The sequence below is a fragment of the Convolutriloba macropyga genome, chromosome 6 (genome assembly GCF_964194025.1).
Source record: "Convolutriloba macropyga chromosome 6, txConMacr16.3, whole genome shotgun sequence".
In the NCBI taxonomy this organism is placed as follows: Eukaryota; Metazoa; Xenacoelomorpha; order Acoela; family Convolutidae; genus Convolutriloba; species Convolutriloba macropyga.
The window spans coordinates 46524496-46550520 of NC_134473.1; the positions used below are offsets into that span (position 1 = coordinate 46524496).

Genomic DNA, 26025 nt, shown 5'->3' on the forward strand with positions numbered 1-26025 from the left:
TAAAAGCATAAACTACTCAACAAGAACACTCAACATATTCGTATACTCTTTTTTCAACGAGGTGCATTTTTCCTTTTATGCGTTTTTCCAATGGGACTGTTCAATAGTAACATAATTCGAATAATTCGACAAGGAGACAAAAAAACTCGGAAAAGATGCAATTACAATCAAAAATTAAAATAAAATTGAAAACCGTTGCATCAAAACCAAGAAACCGTTAGTTAAGTAAAAAAAGTGTTACACAAATTAAATTGAGAATCACAGGAAATCTGTTTTAGTCTGTTTTTACTGAGACGGCTTCAGAAGTTGAGAAAATTAAGATAAAATTCTGGCAATGTTCAAAAATTCAGAGCTGCTCATGAAACAAATAATTTCAAAGTCATAAGAGTTATTAGATAACACCTGTAAGCATTGTCTAGGTTCTCATATACCTCCTAAAAACTAAATGGATCTGAAAGTCATTGGTCTACAAAAAGTATAACAAATCAAAGCAAAACTGAGGAACACCGTAAAATTTTTATGAAATCAATTGGTCAGAACCATAAAATCCATGAGCTTAACTCTGAAACCATAATATAATCTCGTTGGGCCGTGTTTTTTGTACAAATTTTCTGTCGTTGTTTGAGCCCTGATTTGAAGTTCTTGTCAGTAATTACATATAAAATTATAAGTGCGGAAATTTTTTGAAAAAGTCCGCGCCCCATTAAAATCTAAATATTTTTTAGCGCAAGGATTCATGGTGAGATCAAGATCAGCCCAGAAATTGCTGCACGTCTATTAAAACCATTAATTGTTCAGATGGTTGCAAAATAGATCCATTTTTCAAAAGAAAAAATGCATTTTGTGTAATTATCGAGTTTAAATTTTCGAAAAACTGGCAAAATTAAAATTTCAGAAGACTTGAAGCCAGCGGGAGCGAAACCAGTTCTCATTTTGAGCTTGACCTCTAAATAAAATTACACAAAAGGAGTTAAGACAACAATGACAAAATTGGTGAAAAAACCACTGAGAAACGAATTGAAAGGACGAATAGAACACTTGTCATGAACTTGTGTTTACGATGTTAATACGAAGAAATGCTGTTAAAGTCATCGAAACACGCAACTAAAACTTGAACTCCTACGAATAATTTGAACTCTAAAACTTGAAGTTTAAAACCTTCGGGAGACATAGTAAGTGGACAAAATACAATATTTGTCAAGAACCATTTGTAATGTAAAAAAGAATGGTTCGCCTTACTTTCCGAGAAAAAAGTTCGTATTTCAATCGGAAATATCGATTTATTCGCTTATTATTCGCTTATTCTATTTTCAAAAATATAAAAATTTTATCGGGTCAAGATTTTGTCCAAATTGAACCAAAAGTGGTATGGCGTATCCTCTGTGTAGGTAGAGAATAAAATGCCAAGAATTTTTGCTATAGCTTTTCTAGGAAAAAAGTTTGTATTTCATACGGAAATTTGCGAATTTCGCGATTAGCGAATTTTAAATATAGTTATTTTTGATTGGGTCAAGAAATTGTCCAAATTGCGCCAAACATGGTATGGACTATCCCCTTTGTAAGTAGAGTGTAGAAGAAAAAGAATTGTTGCTGTTGCAAATTTTATAAAGTTGTCTGTTTTGGAGAGAGCTTTTTGAGCCTAGTTTTTTTCTAGTGCTCTGCTCAATTCTCCTATAGTTGTTTGTTTGTAACTCCGCCGTAGCCGGTCCCCAGCCCGGTTGAGAAAAGGAGGAGGGGAACACACCCAAAACATACTGGACAATCTCAAAAAGTTGTTCGTTGGTTCAACTTGAGAAAATTTCCGACAATGTTATTGCCATTTTATACATACTTTTGCTCGTTAATGATAAGAATTTAGCTCGTTTATGATCAGAATTTAGCTCGTTAATGATTAGCCTTTAGCTCGTTGATGATCAGAATTTAGCTCGTTAATGATCAGATTTTAGCTCGTTAATGGTCAGACTTTAGCTCGTTAATGATCAGAATTTAGCTCGTTAATGGTCAGACTTTAGCTCGTTAATGATCAGAATTTAGCTCGTTAATGGTCAGACTTTAGCTCGTTAATGATCAGAATTTAGCTCGTTAATGGTCAGACTTTAGCTCGTTAATGATCAGAATTTAGGCAGACTTTGACTAGGAAGCTCGTTCATGTAGGCAGACTTTATTATGACGCTCGTCCATGTAATCAAAAACGCACTTTACCCCCCCTGTGCGTTTTTAATTGTCTGATCATTAACGCACACCTCGACCTGGGCAGCTTTCACGATGTCATCGAAAGGAAAAGGCATCGAACTCAATGAAAGATGTAACGAGAGAATGAGTTCTCCAAGATTAACAGCTTTAGTCATTACTATAAATCACATATGAGTTTGAATTGAAATAATTGCGGAACCACGTCACTAAAACAGCTACAAATGAAAGCAAAAATGAAAAAACGTTGCTGAAAGTATTCAGGAATTAGTGATTTTAACGGATTCAAAAGGATATTTTCTGTAACAACTGTGGCTCTCAAACTCAGAATACATGAAAATTTCCTCTAATGAAAATTAATGCCCGTTGGGCGTTAACAGTCTAACCCGTTTGAAGGATCAAAACCGTAGGAAAATGTGTAAAGTCATCTCACAGAAAACCCAACCAGGACCAGTCCTGACCCAGTGAAATGAAACTTGATAGCCTTGATAAGAAACATACTTAATCTTGGAAAATCTTACCAAGATCTTGCCATGTTACATGGCAAGATAATATCAAGATATGTACGAACTTGTATGATCTTTGCATGGCTATCAAGAAACAAGATCTTGGCAAGATTTCCAAGAAAGACTAACCATGACATGGCAAGAGATACCAAGTCGTAAAAATTAAAAAGCACCTTCAAACAAGATTTAGCACGAATTCATATGATTAAGCACGATTTATCAAGATTTATCAAGAATTATCAAGAATTATCAAGAATTATCAAGAATTGTCGGAAAATTCAGCTCCCGTTAGTTTATCAACCAACAATTGAGCCTACTTTTTCCAGTATAGTTAAATTTTTAAGTGGGTGCTAGCTCGGTATGTACATAGTACACACCTTATACAGGACCGCCATCGGGAAGGCCCCCACTAAAGTCCCATAAAAACATCTTTTTTATAACAAAAATGTTCGTCGGTAAATTTCAAAATTTCAAAAACGCCGGTAATACCGTTTAACAGTCATATATCAGCTTATTGTTCTCTAAGCATCTTAAAAAAATTAGAACCGAACACAAAATTTTTCAAAAATCGATTTTCTCTTGAACATGCCAAATTTTTAAATTTCCACATTCTGAGAGAGTTCTTAAACAATTTAATACTGGTACCAATAGTACAAGCCAACCTGGTTGCTTAGAAACAACGTTTTCTATATGTCAAGAATTATCAAGATCTTATCAAGTTTTGCCAAGAAAAGTTCTTGACATGTCTTGATAAGATCTTGTCAAGATCTTATCAAGGTGTTCCAAGAAATGTTTGTCTATCAAGATCTTGGCAAGATGTTTCAAGTTTTGCACGAGTTAACAAGATCTTGCATGTCATGGCAAGGTGTATCAGGTTTCGTTTCACTGGGGAAGCACAGTTTGAAGAATCGAACATATTGAAAACAACATTATGCCTTCTCAGCAGAACAGCCTCCAACAACAAACAAATCATTTACCAAGACGTTCAAGAGAAAAAAAACAAAAATCTAAAAAACGATGTCTTTTCCTTTTTTTGTTTTGAAAAACAGGATTATTGGAGGTGTAATGCCCAAAAAAAAATAACCTCTAAATAAATTTACTCAATGGAAGTTTAGAAAACAATAGCCAAGTTTGGAGAAAACCGCTAAAAAAAACTCAAAACCACACTTGTGAAAAACTGAAAAAGTAAAAAAGCAACGATCAATAAATCAAAAGAATTTGAAACGAAACAGTGCCATGTTCAAGAAAAAATTTTAGCAAAAAAATTGCCTTCTAGAATGAATTGATTTCTTCCTAATTAATGATCAAATTAGACTGATCAGTGATTTGACGAAACAACCAAACAAATACAAAAAGGCAAAATCCAAAAATCAAAAATGGTAGTTTTTTAGGATAAGCGTTTCCAAGTCATGAGGGCAGAAAATGATTAAATAGATTCAGACATGACTGAAGAGAGAGCCTATAGACCTGTCAATAGAGAGAATTAGTGGCGGATAACAAAATCAACTACTAGAACTCGAATAAAGAACACTATTAACTTCTGAAGGGAACTCTTGTCAAAAGTCAATAGAATCAAGAATTTACAGTTTCAAAATATCCGCCAGCACAAAGCTACCTAATAAAGAAGCTTATTAGACTTGTCATAAATGAGACTAAATTATACAACAGCAGAAAACGATTAAACGCCGGCAAAAGACAACAATAACTAATGTTCTTTGAAACTAAGACGTATCAAAGCCATCACAATCACAAGGCATGAATTTTGCTTTAAATTGACCAAACTTCATTTAAACCCTAGTGATTAAAAAATTTAAAAACTTGCAAGAATCTTGCAAGCTATCTTGCAAGAGAATACATACTTCTTGCAAGATTCTTGCAAGATTCTTGCAAGTTTTGAATCCAACTTGCAAGAATCTTGCAAGATTTTGAATCCGACTTGCAAGATTCTTGCAAGTTTTTGAATCCTGCTTGCAAGATTCTTGCAAGAATTTGAATCCATATTTTTTTATTACCTGGCTGCTGGGGGCGACTGTTGGAGCTGAAAATGAATGCTAAGAACAAGAAAGCAATTATATGTCGGAAAACAATCTCAAGTCAAATTAAAAAAACCGACTTTGATTTTTTCCAGTATGATTTTTTTCTCACCCTCCTCCTTTTTCATTCCGGGCTTGGGACCGGCAGTGGCGGAGTTACATAAAACAATTATAGGAGAAATGAGCATAACACCAGGTAAAATTACCTGGCTCAAAAAGCTCTCTCCAAAAGAAAACAAAATTAAACAAAATAAAGCACCCAATCAAATATCAAAAGGCGTTGACGAAAAAAGTCATTTATTTTCAGTTTTGCTGATCAAGAATTCTGATATCAGTCATTATATTTGGTTTTCAGTTAGTTTTAGCTACCAAAAACACATAAATATTTTTTCCGGAATTCAAAATCTTGCAAGATTCTTGCAAGATTCTTGCAAGATTTTGAATCCTGGCAATTTTTTTTTCGTTGAATTAGGCTTCGTAACTTGTTCAGTTAACAATAACTTGCTTCAAAGATGTTTCCTAAAACACTTGTACCCAGATTTATTTTTTGGCCTTGATTGATATCTTGCAAGATTCTTGCAAGAATCTTGCAAGTTTTGAATCATCTTGCAAGATTCTTGCAAGATTTGAATCCGCGCATCACTAGGGAAATAAGAGCCACTTCGAGCCTAATTAAAGTGAGACTAAGCGACAACAAAAAAGAACGATAAGATTTTTAATAACAAATCAAAAAAACATTTTTTTAAAACAAGTAGTGTAAAATTCTATAAAATTGGTAGATTGCATAACAATAATGTAAAATACTTTAATTATAGCTCAATTGCAAGCCGTTGAGACTTGTCGTTAAGTTGTTACTAAGATTTAATAACAAAACAATTAAAAAAAACAACCAAAAACGGCCAAAATCAAAAAAGTAGCTTTATAAGACCAATAGCCTAAAAGAATTAGAAAACAATAATTGCCTCTTGAGGTGCTTGAATAACTACAACTATGCATTAATAGACACAGGTATCACATTTTAGAACTGATCGTTCATCATACGTTGCAAAGAACAATCAAATTGCCGAACGAACATCCGCTCTCCGAAAACAGAAATCTTTTTGGCACTTTTTGCTCACTTCACTTTAAAAGTTGTTTGAAAAGTCCACTCCTCTTACTACTTCAGCGTGATGAAAACCACGATTATTAAATTGACTGCTCATTGGCAAAAAATGTCGACAAAAGTGGGAACATATCTTAAGAAAGAGAGCGCACCAATACAATTTAACTTTTTCAAATGTTAATAAAATTGACTGAGCGCCAGTACAATCGTATTCTCGCATAGTGAAATAAAGAACACCGCAATATAGCTAATCTCAGCTTACAGTTTCGCAGCTATAGAAACCAAAATGTAAGTTTGGCCTGTAAATTTAGGACTTTGGAAGCTGGGTAAAACCAGGCTTGTTTAAATTCAATATTCATTATTATTTACTAGCAGGCCCGCATAACCATAACAAGAAAGTCATTTACACGAATAAGAGGTTTGAAAAAATTAAGGTTTCTGTTTCCCGCCGAATCGGGCTCGAACCCATATCCCTCGCTTAACATCAATAGGTCTCACCAATTACGCTAACTATACGTATTGCGCTTGTCCTTTGCTCTTTCTACAGCAAATTTCTGGACAAGGGTGTTTGTGACCCGCTTTTTTTTGCTATACCACATGCTTAATGAGCGCAAAGAATTTGCATAATAGGAGCTTAAATAGAATTGCAAAGCACGTCTCGAAACGCATTGATTAGGCGCTAGGTTGCATGATTAAGGACCCCTAAAACATGTTACGATAGGAGCAATGTTAACGATTGTGCTCAATGGCGACTGATGTTTAATAAAGGCGACTGTATAATAAAACCAGATTAGACATTACAACTAAAACTGCTCAAAACTTAGTTCAATAGTCATTTTATGGACAATGACAATAGAACCGCAAATCAGCAGCTATAAAACAAAACTCAACCTGTGGTTAACCTATAAAGGACAGAGAAAAATGTTTGATTTTTCCAATTCAGTCTGTTTGGAGCTTCTGGTGTATTCTGTTTTTGCCTCCCGTTTTGTGGGGTGTCTTTTTGCTCAACTGGTTTTTTTATCACTAAATTTTAGAAGAGAAAAATAGAGAAGTAAACAAGGAGAATGAGAGAGAGAGAGAAAGAGATACGGAAAGACGGAAAAAGGAGATAGGGAGAGAATGAGAGAGAGAGAAACTGAACGGAGGAAAAAGAAGAAAGAGGAGACCAAACACACACACACACACACAGAGCGAGAGAGAGAAACAGAGAGAGAGAGAGAAAGAAAGAGAGAAAAGAAAAATGATTGCTCTAAAATTCGTTTAGGGGCAACAATACTAACTGTAAAATCCAAGTGGTTTACGAAAAACGATCGTTTGAAGGTTTGAAATGAAAAAAAAAACAATGAAAAGACCAAACGAACGGAAAGAATTGCTATAAAGAGAAAACAATTGCCATTTTTCATCCCCCAAACACACACATGGGAACAAAAACCAACTCGCGTCGCATGGTGTTGATTAGAATTATTTATGTCTACAAACGGATAGGTTTAGCAATTTCCATCCCCAAACATACACAGGAACATAAAACGAATCAGCGTTGCAAAAAGTGCTCTCAAACAACAGGCGGCATGGAGTTGATTAGAAATTTTCATGCCTACAAAAGGGAGGATACCCGACACGGGTTCGAATTCTCGGCCCTCAGATCAACAGTCATCCATCTTACCAAATGCTCTATAACGACTACATACCACCTTTGCTTACAATCGCTTATATCGTATCATTAAACATATTTCAGATTGAGAGCATTTGAGATCACGCAAAAAGCAAAAGTAAAGTGTGAAAACCTTAGTTGTAAGCTAAGATTGTTTTAGAATAGCGCAGAATCTGTAACGCTAAAACTTTGCAGAAAAACACGTTTACAATCAGAAATTCAAATTTAGTTCGGGAGCATTTAAAAAAACACGTAATAAACAGGATAGTACATCCTCACTCTGGGAGAGCATAAGTTCAAGCCCTCTTAGCCTCGTGGTAACTGCATCTGACTAACAGTTTTTTAACCCAGGTTCGGTTCTCATCCATGTACTTTAAGCCTTTTAGGTCATTGACCTCTATCAAAATGTTTGCTTCATCATGCTGCTCAATGCGGCTCTTAAACACAAGCTTCCAGAGGACTCTTAAACTTGCAGAAAATTCTCATTTTATATGCGCGTTTAATATATAGGATTAGCAATTTTCATCCCCCAAGCACTCACAGGAACATAGAACTTCGCAAGAAATGCTCTCGAACAACAGGTGGCATGGTTTTGACTATAAATTTTTATGTCTACAAAAGGGAGGGTACCCGACACGGATTCGGACTTTCGACCCTCAGAATAGCAGTCCTCCATCTTACCAACTGCGCTATAACGGCTACATACCACCGTATCTCGCAATTGCTTTTATCGTATCAATAAACAAATTTCAGATCAAGAGCATTTGAGATCACACAAAAATCAAAAAGTTAGCCGTAAAAAACTTAGTCGAATGCTAACAGTGTTCTAGAATACCGCAGAACCTGTAAAGCTAAAACTTTGCAGAAAAACACACGTTAACTATAACAACTTCAAAATAAATTCATGAGCAATTAAAAAACACGTAGCACCCAGGCAGTAAAACCTCCCTCTGGGCGAGCATAACCTCTTAGCCCCGTGGTAACTCCACCTGACTAACAGTCTTCTGTCCCAGGTTCGGTTCTCATCCACATACTTTGAGCCTTTTAGGTCATTGACCTCTCTCGATATGTTTGCTTAACCATGCTGCTCAATGCGGCTCTTAAACATGCGCTTCGAGAAGCCCCTTAAACATGCAAAAGTTTTATCCCACTTTGAAGCACACATGTTTAATATATGGGATCAGCATTTTTCATACCCCGAACACACACAGGAACAAAACAAATCCGCGTAGCAAGAAGTGCTCTCGAACAACAGGCGGCAAGGTGTAGATTAGCAATTTTCATGAGTACTAAAAGGAGGTTATACGACACGGGTTCGAACTTTCCACCCTCAGAAAAGCAGTTGTAGATAGCACCCTCATACCACCGTTTCTCACTACCGATCAAAAAACATTTCAGATTGAGAGCATCTGAGATTACACAAAAATCAAAAAGTAGAGCGTGAAAAACTTAGTTGAAAGCTGAGAGTGTTCTAGAATAGCGCAGAGTCTGTAATGCTAAAACTTTGCAGAAAAACAAATTTTAAATCAGAACTTCAAATTTAGTTCGGGAGCATTTAAAAAAAACACGTAATAACCAGGACAGTAAATCCTCACTCTGGGAGAGCTTAAGTTCAAGCCCGCTTACCCTTGTGGTAACTGCATCTGACTAACAGCCTTTTAACCCAGGTTCGGTTCTCATCCATGTACTTTGAGCTTTTTAGGTCATTGACCTCTATCAAAATGTTTGATTCACCATGCTGCTCAATGCGGCTCTTAAACATGCGCTTCGAGAGGCCCTTTAAACATGCAAAAATTTTGTCCCATTTTAGAGCTGACGCGTTTAATATGTAGGATTTTTGTTATTATTTATTTTTAATATTATTTTTTTTCAGTTATTATTATTTATGCAGAGGTTAGTTTTCAGCTATTAGCTGCTCTTCGGGTACGGTACGGAACAACAGCAAATAACACTATGACATCTACCTTTGAGGAAAAGTTTATCAGCAGAACTCAAGTTCGTTTCCAATTAGGCCTGAGAAAAGTTGTCAAGAAAACATTGAATTAAATTTGACCGAATCAGCATAAATTAAGCATTACAATATAGCACAAAAGTGAATGAAAGAACATTGACATTAATTGCACATTCATATAGAGACAAAGAGAAGGACAATGATATCGATTGCTAACAAATCTACTTAATCAGTTTGCTTCTAGATAGTTGCCGCCATAAGTTTTTTTATATTCAAGTTTCTTGGCCAGCATCGCTTTTATTGCACAAAATTGAGGTTTTCATAGTTTGTAGTTACTTTGTTCAGATTATTTGTTTTTGACTGTTTACAGTGAAGGTTGGGTGAAGAACCTCAAAAGTCTCTTGGAGCACCTTTTGGATGGAATCCGTTTCAACATAGAAGATGAAGTTGACTCTTTACTGGATGACGTTTTAGAGGGAGATGGGGGACAATCTAAAATGGAAAATTACTAAAATTAAAACTCATTCAGGCAGCTTCATTCTTATTAACGTCCACTAATGCCCCCTAATAAGTTAAATTTGTTATTACGTCAGATTTCAGAAGCTAACTACTAAACAAATTATTTTGGGCAAAACTTTGGTATTCACTTTATCATACTCATTGTCTCAATTCAGGCAACTCAGGATAGCAAGGCAAAATACCAATCCAGTGAAGCGAAACTTAAAACATATCATATTTGTCTTGGCTCAACTTGAAATGCTTTATCAAGAACTTCACAAAGCAAGGTTTCCTGATAAATCATGCGGTAAGATATTAACAAGTTCTTAGAAAAATTCAACGAGAGGAACTCTTGATAAAAATATCAAGATCTTGACACGTCAAAAATGAATGAAGTGATTATGGAGCCCTTTTACGTGTACCCGTTCTCAATGGAACACGTTGGTCAAAATGTAAGAGAGTACCAGAAAAATTCGACGTCATTTTTTTTAAATGGGAGGAAATGCTGCTTCGGTTTATCCACAGCGCGTTAAAACCAGGTTGGGATCATAGAAGAGACACGAAACGTTTTCAAGAAGTCATGGATTTGGAATATGGAAAACGGGAGTTGGACTGATAATTTAAATAAATTCTCGTAAGTCTGCCGTGGCGGTTACCTCTATGATTATCTAGTCGTTGAAAAGGACCTACAAACATTTCAAATAACAAGGAGACTGTCGTTAATTAATTCTTTTTTATTTTTATTTGTGCAAATTGAATTGTTGTGACGAAATTTGTGTTGCAGCCGGTTAATTAAAAAGAAACAGTATAAAGTCGATCAAAAAGCATTTTTGCAAAAGGCTAAACTTTTCCTCCTAAATTTGTCCATACATTGTTCCACATTGGCTTGAAAGCACTCGATTGAGCAGCAATATCTGTTCCAAACCCACAAATACTTATTCAGCTAAGTGTTAATTTGATCCAATACCATCGTCATAATTCAACGAAATCTTCCGAACATTCTTGCCTAATCTCATTAATTCTTGTTCTCAAATACTAAAACTAAACAAATCTTACTATGGGTCTAGAGAGTTTTGATTGCTTATGTTATCAAGATATTTTTTCTGAAATTCTTGAAAATATCTAGCATGTACGTAAATATTCTGAGGTTTTCTTACCAAAAATCTTACCAAGATCTTAGCAAGATTTTTCTAGTTTCAATAAACTTCTTATCAGGATGTTTCAATTTCACTGGTCAAATTCAAAAAAAAGATTTGTCAAACTAGCCAAAAATTGACCCCATTTATCACCTGAAAATATTCATTTCCGTTTCCAAGAAAAAGGAAATTCGAAATGACTCTTGGTCAATATAATAAGTGAAAATCAGCCGACGTCCACTTTTGATGGCGTAACTAAAAAACGGTTTTGAAAAAAACACACTTTGGTATCTACGACCACATTGCAATTTTTTATATAACTGAGAAGTTTGGTACCCAAGAAATCGAGCGCTGTGCCAAATAACCACTGCCAAGAAAACGCTCAGTGGATCTCAAAAGTGGAAATTGGTCCAGTTTTGCTAAAACCGACTCCACAAACGCTCTATGATGACAAACTATTAATCTTTTTTCATACTAATACAAGAATGAATCAGAACTTTAAAAACATAGCTGGCAGATTGCCAGAAAATAGCCGCAATAGCTTTGTATATCTGCAGTCTCAAAAAATTAAAAAAAAAACAGTCCAAAAAAATTCGTCTTTTCATTGAAAGCTGATATGTTATATTTTGATTAAAAATCTGTATAAGTTTTTGCTGCCTCTTTAAGCTGCTCTCTATTAACCTTCATTAAGAGCGACACACCCATTTGACCTTATCTCTTTGAATTAAAGTAAATAAAGTGAGGAAGTCATTTTTGAGAGTGAGGTGTGACCACAAATTGAATCACGCGAATGAACAAAAAATCGCTCCACTGAGAGCGAAAAATGCCGTCGCATACGCACTTCAGATAAAATTGCATGAACGAATGAACAAAAAGCAGATTTGAAGTGGTTGTGACGTCATATGGTCGTAACAAAAATCGCGACGACGAAATAAAAAAAACATAGCCGGAAGAATTCCGGAAGCGACTCGAAGCGTCAAAACTTCACGAACAAAACCATAATTGCAGCGAAGCCACTATCTTTTGTATTAAACCATTAACTCATTACCTCCCCAGGTCTGATCTAAAAATTGATGAAACTTAAACCACTGTCACCAAGAAAACAAAATGCAGTAAAATTTCATATTAATGAAAACTTTTGTAACGTTAAGAAAATCCGAAAGAATTGAGATGATCAAATTACTGATAGGTTCAAAAAAGCTGTCAGTGCTATCAATTACCCTCAACTAACTCATGGTTCTAGTCTCACAAAGATCGCGAGAGCAAACGGCAGATAAAAATCTTAAACTCAGTTAAACCATTTAAAAAGAATGCTCAAATTTTAGAAAGAGAAAACCACTAAAATTACACTTCTAATCGCTACAATTACGACAAAAGAATACATATTGCTTCCGTGTTGTACATATGCTAGACAATAAGATTTCATACTAATTCAAAAATTAATTTGATCATAGAAAGACATAAGCAGCAGAAGAATATTCAAAGGAAAAACAATCATTTAAATTATTAGCAGAGGCCGGAAGAAAATTGCAGTAAACAGTAATAAGTGGAAATTTTGGAAAGGCTTGCTATCAAACTCTTAGTACTGCCCTAAGTTGAATGAAATCAATTGCAAACGAAAATGACGAAAATCATTAAGAAAAGGCTGAGATCATTCAATTTTTTTAACAACTAAAAATCAATATACCGAAAACAAATGTAGGTGACAGGAAAAACAACTAGAATGATACTAACTAGAATGTGAAGAATATGGACACAATGTCAGGAACACCGTAACAAAAAGAATTTTGAAAGTTAAGAATCAAAATAAAAAAGTCAAGAAAAACAAATACATTTAACTGTTCAGCATTCGAAACCTGGAAAAGACAATCAGTCACCCGATACAAAGATCTATTCTCCAGATGAGAACAAAAAGATAGGGAAAAACAATTCAAACATACGAAACACTGAAATATTTTACAAAAAAAATGGTCAAAAAATTTTAAAGACTGCATTTAAAAAGTTTTAACTGTTTTTCAAAAACCTAACTCCAAAAAATGATTGCATTTTTATTGAAATCCTTCATATTGCACAAAAGAAATATTTGTAGTAATTAAAACCAAAATACAAACAAAAAAACTGACAAAAATTGGAAAAAAACTACCAAAATCGGATTAGCACTTGTGCAATTTGATAAAACAAAATTACATCGAGGTAGAAAGAGGCAATGAGTATATGAATTATCAAAATGAAGTTGCCCAATTTACTCATTTATGACAAAAAAGACGGTTAAAAGATCCAACAATGAAGAAATTAATAGCAAAAAGGCAAAAAAATTAACTAAAAAATCAAGAAATATGTGCAAATTCTGTACTGGAATTGCATTTTCAGGCTGTGCAAAACACTTTGCTATCAGTATCCGAAGCTGACATTTCAATATAGCAATGAAATAAATTTTTGCAGAAAACCTACTGAAAATTTTTTCAAGCAAAAAAATGGGCCGCTTAGACGAAAAAAACGGTTATCTATATGTGCCATTCAGTCAAAAATAACTTTTCAAAGTCAAAAAGTCGTTCACTAAACACAGCGCGTGATCAAAAAACTTCTCTCGCTCAGACAAAAATAGTTCACACAGCAATTTTACTCACTTCGCTCTTAGATCAAAACAGCGTCTGAATGAATAGTACTTCCGGTAAAAAAAAACTTAAGAAAAGCAATACTCCTCTTCGAGTCGTAAAAAAAACCTTAAGAAAACCAATACTCTTCTTCGAGTCGTAAAAAAACCAAGAGAAGGCCAATAATAGCCTCAGTTATCACTGAGCGGCTATTAAACAAAATCTATGGAAATTCAAAAATTGGAAAAAACGAATATCAAATTTATGGCTCAAAAATTTATGGTTTGTTGACTTTTTGGATTCTTTGATGTTTTTGGCAGTACAGATTATGAGCAAATTGATCCATGCCCTTTACTCTCTGTTCATTGGCTGATCCCTTTATTTAAAACAAGAATTAAAACAGTAGAAAAAGGTATGGGATAAACTTTCAAATATCCAAGTACACAATTTTGTTTTTAGGCATGTCCTTGCAGGGAAGTTTATAGAATTAACACTGGTGAGCACTTTGAATGAGAACAATTTTTTGTGTATCAAACTGGTCGAATTATTACGAAGCTGAAGTTAAATCTCTCTAATTTTTCAGTTCCCACCAAATTAGAGAACATACATGATTTCTTTTACTGCGTTCAGTGAGCGAATTTAAAAAATTCATTCACTGACTAACGCCGGACGGACTACTCTCAAACGACGGGAGAGCGTGGAAAGTTCATAGCAGCCAGCCCAAATTTAGGAAGGCAGCCTCTCTATGCTTCTGGAACAGCCAGCTAAATCTATTGAACTTGATCAACTCCACATAAGATTCAAAACTTGACCTGAAAATGGTCCCATATTAGGCTAGTGTGCCTCCTCAGAAGTTTTAATGAATCCATTTTGCACTTTAATGTTTACGTAAATGTAGAATATGAGCAGTCATTCCTTTCAGAGCAGTCACTCCAAAAGGAGAACCTGAGCACTCATTTTGCTGCAAGAAATTGGATAACGAGCTTGATTGGTTTGATTTCAGCTGAGACAAACTGTTTTTCTCCAATTTCCCTACGAAAAGTCATGAATACGGCATATGCTCTGCAAAAATTGAAACAACACTTTCAAAAACTCGTGTTCTAAAAGAGTATTCCTAATGTGGCTTATCTGAGTTTTCATCTGAGTTTTTATCTGAGAATTTTTATCTAGTTTTTATCTTTAGCAGGATTTATCTGAGGTTGCCAAATTTACTCATTTTTGACAAAAAAGACGGTTAAAAGATCCAACAATGAAGAAATTAATAGCAAAAAGGCAAAAAAAATTAACTAAAAAATCAAGAAATATGTGCAAATTCTGTACTTGAATTGCATTTTCAGGCTGTGCAAAACACTGTGCTATCAGTATCCGAAGCTGACATTTCAATATAGCAATGAAATAAATTTCTACAGAAAACCTCCGGAAAATTTTTACAAGCAAAAAAATGGGCCGTTTAGACGAAAAAAAAACGGTTATCTATATGTGCCATTCAGTCAAAAATAACTTTTCAAAGTCAAAAAGTCGTTCACTAAACACAGCGCATGATCAAAAAACTTCTCTCGGTCAGACAAAAATAGTTCACACAGCAATTTTACTCACTTCGCTCTTAGGTCAAAACAGCGTTTGAACGAATAGTACTTCCGGTAAAGAAACTTTAAGAAAACCAATACTGCTCTTCGAGTCGTAAAAAAAACCTTAAGAAAACCAATACTCTTCTTCGAGTCGTAAAAAAACCAAGAGAAGGCCAATAATAGAATCAGCCATCGCTGTGCGGCTATTAAACAAAATCTATGAAAATTCAAAAATTGGAAAAAACGACAATCAAATTTATGGCTCAAAAATTTATGGTTTGTTGACTTTTTGGATTTTTTTAATGTTTTTGGCAGTACAGATTATGAGCAAATTGATCCATGCCATTTACTCTCTGTTCATTGGCTGATCCCTTTATGTAAGAAAAACAAGAATTCAAACAGAAGAAAAAGGTATGGGATAAACTTTCAAATATCCAAATACACAATTTTGTTTTTAGGCATGTCCTTGCAGGGAAGTTTATAGAATTAACACTGGTGAGCACTTTGAAAAGAGAACAATTATTTATGTATCAAACTGGTCGAATTATTACGAAGCTGAAGTTAAATCTCTCTAATTTTTCAGTTCCCACCAAATTAGAGAACATCCATGATTTCTTTTACTGCGTTCAGTGAGTGAATTTAAAAAATTCATTCACTGACTAACGCCGGACGGACTACTCTCAAACGACGGGAGAGCGTGGAAAGTTCATAGCAGCCAGCCCAAATTTAGGAAGGCAGCCTCTCTATGCTTCTGGAACAGCCAGCTAAATCTATTGAACTTGATCAACTCCACATAAGATTCAAAACTTGACCTGAAAATGGTCCCATATTAGGCTAGTGTGCCTCCTCAGAAGTTTTAATGAATCCATTTTGCACTTTAATGTTTACGTAAATGTAGAATATGAGCAGTCATTCCTTTCAGAGCAGTCACTCCAAAAGGAGAACCTGAGCACTCATTTTGCTGCAAGAAATTGGATAACGAGCTTGATTGGTTTGATTTCAGCTGAGACAAACTGTTTTTCTCCAATTTCCCTACGAAAAGTCATGAATACGGCATATGCTCTGCAAAAATTGAAACAACACTTTCAAAAACTCGTGTTCTAAAAGAGTATTCCTAATGTGGCTTATCTGAGTTTTCATCTGAGTTTTTATCTGAGAATTTTTATCTAGTTTTTATCTTTAGCAGGATTTATCTGAGGTTGCCAAATTTACTCATTTTTGACAAAAAAGACGGTTAAAAGATCCAACAATGAAGAAATTAATAGCAAAAAGGCAAAAAAAATTAACTAAAAAATCAAGAAATATGTGCAAATTCTGTACTTGAATTGCATTTTCAGGCTGTGCAAAACACTGTGCTATCAGTATCCGAAGCTGACATTTCAATATAGCAATGAAATAAATTTCTACAGAAAACCTCCGGAAAATTTTTACAAGCAAAAAAATGGGCCGTTTAGACGAAAAAAAAACGGTTATCTATATGTGCCATTCAGTCAAAAATAACTTTTCCAAGTCAAAAAGTCGTTCACTAAACACAGCGCATGATCAAAAAACTTCTCTCGGTCAGACAAAAATAGTTCACACAGCAATTTTACTCAATTCGCTCTTAGGTCAAAACAGCGTTTGAACGAATAGTACTTCCGGTAAAAAAAACTTTAAGAAAACCAATACTGCTCTTCGAGTCGTAAAAAAAACCTTAAGAAAACCAATACTCTTCTTCGAGTCGTAAAAAAACCAAGAGAAGGCCAATAATAGAATCAGCCATCGCTGTGCGGCTATTAAACAAAATCTATGAAAATTCAAAAATTGGAAAAAACGACAATCAAATTTATGGCTCAAAAATTTATGGTTTGTTGACTTTTTGGATTTTTTTAATGTTTTTGGCAGTACAGATTATGAGCAAATTGATCCATGCCATTTACTCTCTGTTCATTGGCTGATCCCTTTATGTAAGAAAAACAAGAATTCAAACAGAAGAAAAAGGTATGGGATAAACTTTCAAATATCCAAGTACACAATTTTGTTTTTAGGCATGTCCTTGCAGGGAAGTTTATAGAATTAACACTGGTGAGCACTTTGAAAAGAGAACAATTATTTATGTATCAAACTGGTCGAATTATTACGAAGCTGAAGTTAAATCTCTCTAATTTTTCAGTTCCCACCAAATTAGAGAACATCCATGATTTCTTTTACTGCGTTCAGTGAGTGAATTTAAAAAATTCATTCACTGACTAACGCCGGACGGACTACTCTCAAACGACGGGAGAGCGTGGAAAGTTCATAGCAGCCAGCCCAAATTTAGGAAGGCAGCCTCTCTATGCTTCTGGAACAGCCAGCTAAATCTATTGAACTTGATCAACTCCACATAAGATTCAAAACTTGTCCTAAAAATGGTCCCATATTAGGCTAGTGTGCATCCTCAGAAGTTTTAATGAATCCATTTTGCACTTTAATGTTTACGTAAATGTAGAATATGAGCAGTCATTCCTTTCAGAGCAGTCACTCCAAAAGGAGAACCTGAGCACTCATTTTGCTGCAAGAAATTGGATAACGAGCTTGATTGGTTTGATTTCAGCTGAGACAAACTGTTTTTCTCCAATTTCCCTACGAAAAGTCATGAATACGGCATATGCTCTGCAAAAATTTGAAACAACACTTTCAAAAACTCATGTTCTAAAAGACTATTCGTAATGTGGCTTATCTGAGTTTTTAAAAATAAAGTACACACTCCATTTCGATTCAACTCACTTCATTTCAAAAATCTTTTTGGAAAATTTTTCTGTTTATGTTGCATTTCCTATTAGTTTCTGATTCTGCATAGAACTGTGACACAATAATAATCAAGAAAAAAAATCATTTTTTCCTCGTACATTTTTTGCACTACAAGAATGTGAGTGCTAAGGCCAAAACTAAAAATAGGTAATTGGAAGTCGGATAATGAGAATTTATCAACCGTCCAAATCAAAATCTCCCACATGGAGAACACCCCCTAGAATGGCGAAGAGAAAAGACGAACCTGAAGTAGCAGTTGCAGTAGTAGTGTGTGAAGAAGTAGAGGTAGTGTTACAAGATGAGGTTGAGGAGGTCGATAGTTTTTGTGATACTTTCTCATGAAGTGATTGTTTCTGACTATTTCCACTACTACTACTATGATGATGATGTGTGTTGCTTTGCTTCTTAGCCTCAAAGGACCTCCTCCTCTCGTTAATCTCAAATGCTGCTCTTCTCATTTCTTCAGTTGCAAATTTTAGATTACTGAAATACCAAACATCTCTTACAATTCACTTCTATATTTCCCAGTCATTTTTGCCAGCATTTTTCAGCACGTACAATTGCTTTATTTGTGCATTGTAAATGATGTCGTCGTTTTGCATTGTCAATTCTGACAGCGAGATTCTATAGTTAATTTTTTAAAATCATTCATCCTGGACTTTATTCAGCGATTTATTCTTTATCATTGTTCATCCAAAATAAATCTTTGTTAATTCCTCATCAGTTTAACTAAGCCCAAGTCAAGTCAATATTGTGTTCTGAGATCCACCTTACTGTCGCTTACAATTCTCTCTATACAATTCGATATAATTATAATTTTTTTAATAAATAGTCAGATTCAGCGAATCTTAGTTTGGCGCTGTAGTGATTGATTAAAAAATGTTGTGAAACTCAAGTGTAAATCCTCGATCAGATTCACAGGAGGCCTTCTTTACATCTGTTATCTTGTGTTGGTACTTTAGTGAAGTGACATTTGATTAATCTCCCTCCCTTCTCATTCAAAATAACTAGAGGGTAATCACTAACTGATAATCGGGGTGTTGGGGTTGTGTATTGTTGACTAGTTCTGTCAATTGCATCTGATATCTGCATATCTTCTGGATTGGAGTGAGTAGGAAGTGTTGTAGAGACAGTACTTCTCCATGTCTCACTCGACACTTCTGAAAACAACAGTCCACAAATAGACAATATCAAACATTACATAAATACGACACTCTTCCAAACACGCAGCCCCCCTTTGCGGTTCAGTTTTGAGCGCGTGCAACTTCTGTTACATTAATTCAGTTTCACTTGTAAGTCTATTTCCAATTAACAGCCGACCATTTTATAAAGAAGTAGACTAGAAAAGCACTAGTAAAACAAATCCACGAAAAATATCAAGTTGTACATGTTAATAAGAAGAGTTATAATTAAAACTTTCTCCGACGCTATTTTTGGATCTTTTCGGTTTGTGCCCCCCCCCCCCCCAGTACATTAAGCATACCCTAGTAGAGCACGTGTCTTTACATAGTAAATCATTATGTAAAAATACGGCACGTGCGTCTGGGGGTGCAAATGTTTATTTGGGGGGGGGGGGGGGGGGGGGGGCACAAACTAAGCTTGGGGGGGGGGGGGCACAAACTAAGCTTGGGGGGCACAAACTAAGCTTGGGGGGCACAAACTAAGCTTGGGAGGGCACAAACTAAGCTTGGGGGGGGGGGCACAAACTAAGCTTGGGGGGGGGGGCACAAACGGAAAATGCTCCTATTTTTTATAGGTACTCCGCCAACCTTAATGTCTTTCAAACATCGAGCATTGAACAATTCTGCGGTTAAACTTTACCATAGAAACGATGTTTTATTTCATTGGTCAATATCACAGTTCCTGAGAACATTCTAGAAGTTTGTTACCTCAATTAAACTATCCACTGATTTCTTCCTCTGCACCTGTTTCAGCATAGCAATAGCCGCCTGGTAATGATTGCAGTAAGTTGAATATATTCTCACAAACTCTCCAATCGACCCAATGAATGCCCCCGACACACACCACTCGTGTAGCCTAGTCTCTCTTCTCTTAGGGTCAACTGCACACTTTTCCAGGGCAACCAGCAGATGTTTGTGGAAGTCGAAAACTTCTCCGATGTTGCAAAATATAGTGTCTACTTCTTCGGCTTTGAGTGATTTGCAGCGTTTGAACGCGTCTTGGTAAATCTAGATAAAAAATGGGCAAAATTGACACATTTAATGGCGTTAGTTTTATTTTTTTAACCACATTGGCGTAATTATTATTGCGTAATATTTTAATAGTTTTTGATGTACAGAAAGAATATTCCACTACTATGTTATGAGACTATTATCGGTTAAAGCCTACGGATTATAGAGAACCCAAATCGAATTTCTGAGCAATGATGTGATGTTCTGTACAAATATGCAGTACGTAGTAAAAGCCATAAATATACTCGTCATGAAAAGATTCCAGAAGAAAAATGGAATAATTCCAACTTTGATATGGCGCTTAATGTGATGATAAGATAGGCATGATAAGATTGAAGGTGGATGAATGAATATACCTGGATGATGTTTTTGAGGGTGGAGACATAAGTGCGTTCACTAGTGAGCAGTTCCCTCACACATAGAGCCCTTCTGTGGAACTTCCTAATTGTGCACATGTTCTCATCCACTTGCACACTCACACACCTCTCATTCAGATCCTAAACAACAACACACAACCCAATACAAATATTATACAGTTTTTTCCACACTCAAATTTCATATCTGCCAATTTATACCAAAAATGATATATTTATACCTTTCTATTTCTTTGTCTCAATTTGGGTTTCGTATATACTAAGATTCAATCTCGGTTAACTTCCGCTCAAGCTCCAGCTTTGCAGACTATATTCCTCAAGCACCCGTTTCAACTTCAGGGTGGAGTATTTTAAGACAGCGTAATTCGCCAATGATAAGCATGCCTCTTTGTCACAATTCTTCTTCATTTCTTAAATGGCCTTCTTCTTTTGCGTTGAAGGACACAGAGAGTATTATTCAAAAGCCCTAGAAAGTAATTTAACCTACTATGCCAATTTCCATTTATAGACCAAAAAGAATCAACATTTTTTCCTTTTGTTGAGAAATCCCAATTTTAGAATTTTCTGCAATATACGCAACAAATATTAAATTGATTGCTTTTTTTACCTGTACAAATATTAAAATGATTGCTTTTTTTACCTGTACAAATATTAAAATGATTGCTTCTATTACCTGTACAAATATGCTTGGAAACCACCCTTGGTTATGACTGTGTCCACATCTGTGCAGCCTATGTCCCCCTCCCCCGATAGTTGGGCACCCTGTACCTGGATCTAAGCCCCCCTCTTCAGTTGGACTGGTTGGAGTGTGTGGGTGGTGGTTGCTGTAGGTGATCTTTCCCAGCCACCAGTTTTTGTCCGATTGGTCCAAGATCTCTATTGTGTCTCCACACCTGAACAACTAAGCATTCACTAATTCACATTTCTAACAACAGATTCTGAATTCAGAGGCTTGCTAATGTCTTGAGTGAGGCAATATTTTTGCTATAAAACGATCTTTAAAAAATTACGCAAGATGAACTTTAGATCATAATACCTCCGATACCTTAAAATGGTATCATTGAACTGATAACTAACTTTCGGATTTCACTTCTTGTTAAAGTACCAAAAGAAAAAAATGTGCTACAAAGCGCTGTTGATCTGGTCATCTTAAGTGATTAACATTTTTATTAAACCACGATTGCACCAAACTAACATTTGCTCAATTTATTTTTACTGTGTCCAATGATAGTTTTGAAGTCATTTCATTTAACCACAATAGCAGTACAATTCAAACGGCTTTCGAATTAATCAGTTTAATTTCTCGTTAATTAATAAATTAATTAGTTTCTCGTTTCAGCGAAAAAAAACGCTCCGGGTTTTCAAAACGCCGAAAACTGAAAGAACGACCACTTTTAAGATTGAACTCTCTTCTCATTGGCTGAGAGAATGAGCAGGTCTATTGATCTTATGTTCCCATCTCCTTGGAGGGGGGAATCAAGACCACCTATCTTGAGGGAAAGTTGATACTGCTTAGCTAATGACTAATTATTGAGACTATAAGCATTGACTATAAGGCAATCTAACTATTTCAAATTTTATTCAGAAAAAAATAAAACAATCAACTTTTACATTTTCAGTTTTTTGGTAAGTTAATTCATATGCCTTTACCTGAACTGTAGTTCATCTTCATCACAGGTGACATGATCCCAGATAGCAATGCAAGTGTTGTTTATGTTAACACGGTCAGGTGTAATCAAATTGCTTTTGTTCATGCGTGCTCTTTTCTTCTCATCCGATGATTTTCTTCCCAGTCTGTTCCCATTTACTCCAGAGGCGCCTTCTTTTTTCGCCTTCAAAAAATTTACAAGTTTTGATAAATTATAACGAGAAATTGATAATTTTCCCTTCGTTAATAATTTCAAATGTCCCATTTATAAATCCGGGTTTTGAGACAGTCCAAATTTAAATTTTGACCAAATTTCAATAAAAATTCAATAAATATTCTCTATTTGGATATTCTAATAAAAAGTGTACTGAGTAGACGAATTTGTATAATTCCGATGAAATTAACAAAATCTGCAAATGATGTTTCTATTTTTGATTTCAATCAAAGGCAAATAAATTATTATGCAGTCTAAATCTTTAAAGCTTAGATATGTTAGACAAACAAAAATTTTATTCAAATAGCTGAACTTGCTAATTAATCGCAACTTTCATAGTACTTTAAAATCCAAAATCAGTTGAATATTGAAATGAACATCGCCGAATTGAAATTGATGGTTATGTAGATTCAAATTCACATTCGTATGACAAATTTGTATTTTAAAATATACGTCCGCAATAATACCAGCCGCCCTTGCAATAACTTGCGTCCAATTTCTGTCTGTACGACAAACAAATTTGAGGCCTGTCTTCTACATCAAGTCAGACAAAAAGCTATGCTATGTTAAATTCCCATACTCTTTTGCTTTGATGCAATATGGCTAAGTTTGTGGTTTAAGTCGAGGACACCACTCACTTCTAGTTAAAGTTGCTGCATTTCAATTCAATTTGATAAACTTCAAAAGAACGCACCTCAAAAATCTACTAGGGGTGTCGTACGACTGATAAATTTAAAATTTTGATAAGTAGATTAAAGTTTTAAGACGCCGTTCGTGCGATTTGATGTTGATATGGTTAAATATGCGAATTCGAGATTAATTAAATCCGATTTATTAATCGAGTAATTAATTTTAAATAGCTGCAATATTAAAATACTAAGATCAATGCTACGTTTTGGAGAAAACTCACTCCAAAAATATCAATTAATGCCCAAAATTTCACGTAAAGTTCACGTGATTCTGAGAAAAAAGGGGTCAATTAAGAGAAAACATGATTCTGAGAAGATAAACCTCCGATAAATTTATTTCACTTATGATTTCTATGATAAGCCAGGAACCATTTGAAGTCATTTGTGATTTGCACGAAATCCCTATCTCGAGTATTCGCAAAAGGTCTCAAAGGAAGATGAAACTTTTCAGATAAGTTGGGAATACTTTTCATACCTGGTCCAGGTGCGCCTTGATATCTCCCAACACAAATCTCCTTTTCCCACAAAGAGGGAAACTTCTTCTCAGCAAACTACTTCTGCTGAAAATTGGTGACTCGTTAACAGTCGGGTTTGTGTCTTGGTGTCTGAGAGTTGCAACATTGCGACCTCTGTTTTCCCTTTCGGCCAAATGAGCAGATGCATTTAGTTGGGCCAAATGGGCTTCATCGTCAAAGCTATCTGGAAAATGATGTGCAGTTATGTTGTTCACACTGTCGAATGTAAACTCGACCGAATTTTCGTCGCTTTCGACACGCTCTGGGTTAATTGAGCGATCGTGGTGTTCCTCAAGGGACACTGAAGACCCACTCAAGGTCGAGTTGGGGTCATTGCGAAGTTCCTCGCCCAGAAATCTGCGTGCGTTGCTCTCGGGTGACCTCTGTTCCTCCTCGGATTGATTTGAGAGTCGGGGTGATTGTTCAATAGCCTCCAGCAAGTTTGATGAACCGAATGATCGTTTTTTGATCGCAAACGGAGCCGATCTCTGAAACACATCAAAATCCGAGATATTTGCAAACTTAATCATTGAAGGTCCTCTGATCTGAGGCGCAAAGAATTTCAATCATACTGTTTTCAGTAGTCATCTAATGCAAAATTGATCCAAAATCGCCTTCATTAAGTTACGTAAGCACCAAAATTGTGAACGTATTTGATGCTCAAATTTACTGGGTTCTGTCTTTAAAGGCCCAATACCTTTGCGTCCCAATTGAAAATCGACATCTCTCAGCTAATCATTATGAACGTCTGACGGTACCAAATTATTTGCGAGTAAAATTACTCAGTTTTGTAACCACATCTCATTTTTCCTATTTTAATACATTGTAGGAGTGAAACGTACTTACAGACTTCGAGGACGAAAAGGCGTTTCCCTATGTAGCGGCGGATTAATTGCAATATAATCCCTCATTTTAGTAATCTTAAAGGATTGAATGGTAAAAGGATTTAAATTTTGTTAAATGCCCCTACTGCCGAACGTAACTGTAGTCACATTCCTTTGGACGCATTTTCCCTTTTAGTCTATTTAATTGCCACGTGGAAACGACTTACGTAACTTAAGCGCTTTCTACATTGGGCGTCAAAAGACGAGAGGAAGTGCCAGCCACGTTCTTGATGTAACTAGTTTTTTTTTGGTACGGGTAGATGCTCATGATGATTCACAATCAACATGAACTGTTAAACTACAGAATGAACAAAGACTGAAAAGCGAATAGTTGAAATGTTTCTACCATAACTTACATTGAGTTGGGTGACAAATATAACGTGACTATGAAATGAGGTTTTGACAGAGTACACGTGAGTGTGAGTTGTACACGTGGGGATCGTCGGACAAACAGTGAGAGCTGTCTCGTAGTAATTCTGCTTCACAATATCTTTACTCAACAAATAAGTCTCCATCTCCTTTTCTCAATTTACGCTCTTTTTGTCAAATTATGGTCTTTTTTATTAAGCAATTTTTGATCAAATTTTGTTAAAAGAAGTATTTTTGTTCAATGGTAACAAAAAAAAATGAAGTTCTCCGAATATATATTCTCGTCTGCAATGAAAAAACCGACAATTTTACAAACAAAACAACGATAAAATTATTTAAACCTAAGTTTTCTAACACTATTGGTACTACGAAAATATAAAATGATTATATGTAGAATGGATTCGATCAAAACGTTTTTGAGCTCAGCTAACTAATTTCAAATCAGCTCGCAATGTGTACTCCAGAGTGAAAGCTTGTTTAGTTCAATTTGATTGTTGTTCTTAACCAGTCTAAACAATTGTTCACGAGGTATCCAGCTAAGTTCAATCTGTCTGTCATAATCAAATCACCACAAGCAGCAGAAATGTTGCAACATATTTAAACGTTCAAATGATTGGTTATGAACGAGAAGCGATCACTTTTGCTTGATTACTTTTGTCGACATCAATTTCGTTCACTCTGTGAATTGTTAAACAGCGTGCATAAGTAGTATATAAAGGGATCGAGGGACCGAGGTGTCCAGTGGAAGACCAGTAAATACCCCCCCCCCCCCCATTTCTGCATTGCCTATCTCAGTCCAGAGTGTCCCCCCGTTGAGAGAGGTTCTAGTCACTTTCATTTACGTCCAGCTTCTGCATCTTAGCTTTTTCACTGCGCAAAATGGATCATCAAGTAGCAAATAAATCTCATATGTCTCGTCCCACCGAAAGTTTAATAAGTTGGGACTTGAATTGTGTTGAAGTTCTTCCATTTCTCTGACTCATTATCCATCAATTGAAATATTTCAACTGGTCTGATCTGATCCAATAGTGACAGAAAATGGCGGATTAATTGTAAGACAATCTAACACGCCTATAATTTTTCCATCGGAAAATGTCTAATTAAACATCTAAACACAGCCAAAAATCTTGAAAAAATTATTT

The 26025-nt window shown here is 35.4% G+C and overlaps 1 protein-coding gene across 3 annotated transcripts in view; it reads right to left on the reverse strand.

Moving 5' to 3' along the window:
* Nucleotides 1-9505: 9505 nt before the first annotated feature.
* The window catches only part of LOC142341708 (uncharacterized), a 72339-nt gene continuing 55819 nt past the window's right edge, over nt 9506-26025 (reverse strand). For 2 of the 3 annotated variants that reach the window (XM_075392865.1, XM_075392866.1), the window contains exons 4-11: nt 23591-24118; nt 22215-22396; nt 21238-21457; nt 20547-20687; nt 19888-20187; nt 19025-19158; nt 18243-18481; nt 9506-9925 (exon numbers count right to left, since the gene is read on the reverse strand). In XM_075392865.1, coding sequence (XP_075248980.1) covers nt 9798-9925; nt 18243-18481; nt 19025-19158; nt 19888-20187; nt 20547-20687; nt 21238-21457; nt 22215-22396; nt 23591-24118 — 1872 coding nt within the window. In that variant the 3' untranslated portion in view covers nt 9506-9797. Of the gene's footprint in view, nt 9926-18242; nt 18482-19024; nt 19159-19887; nt 20188-20546; nt 20688-21237; nt 21458-22214; nt 22397-23590; nt 24119-24870; nt 25368-26025 lie in introns of those variants that run through there. The other variant, XM_075392867.1, reaches the window with a different exon arrangement.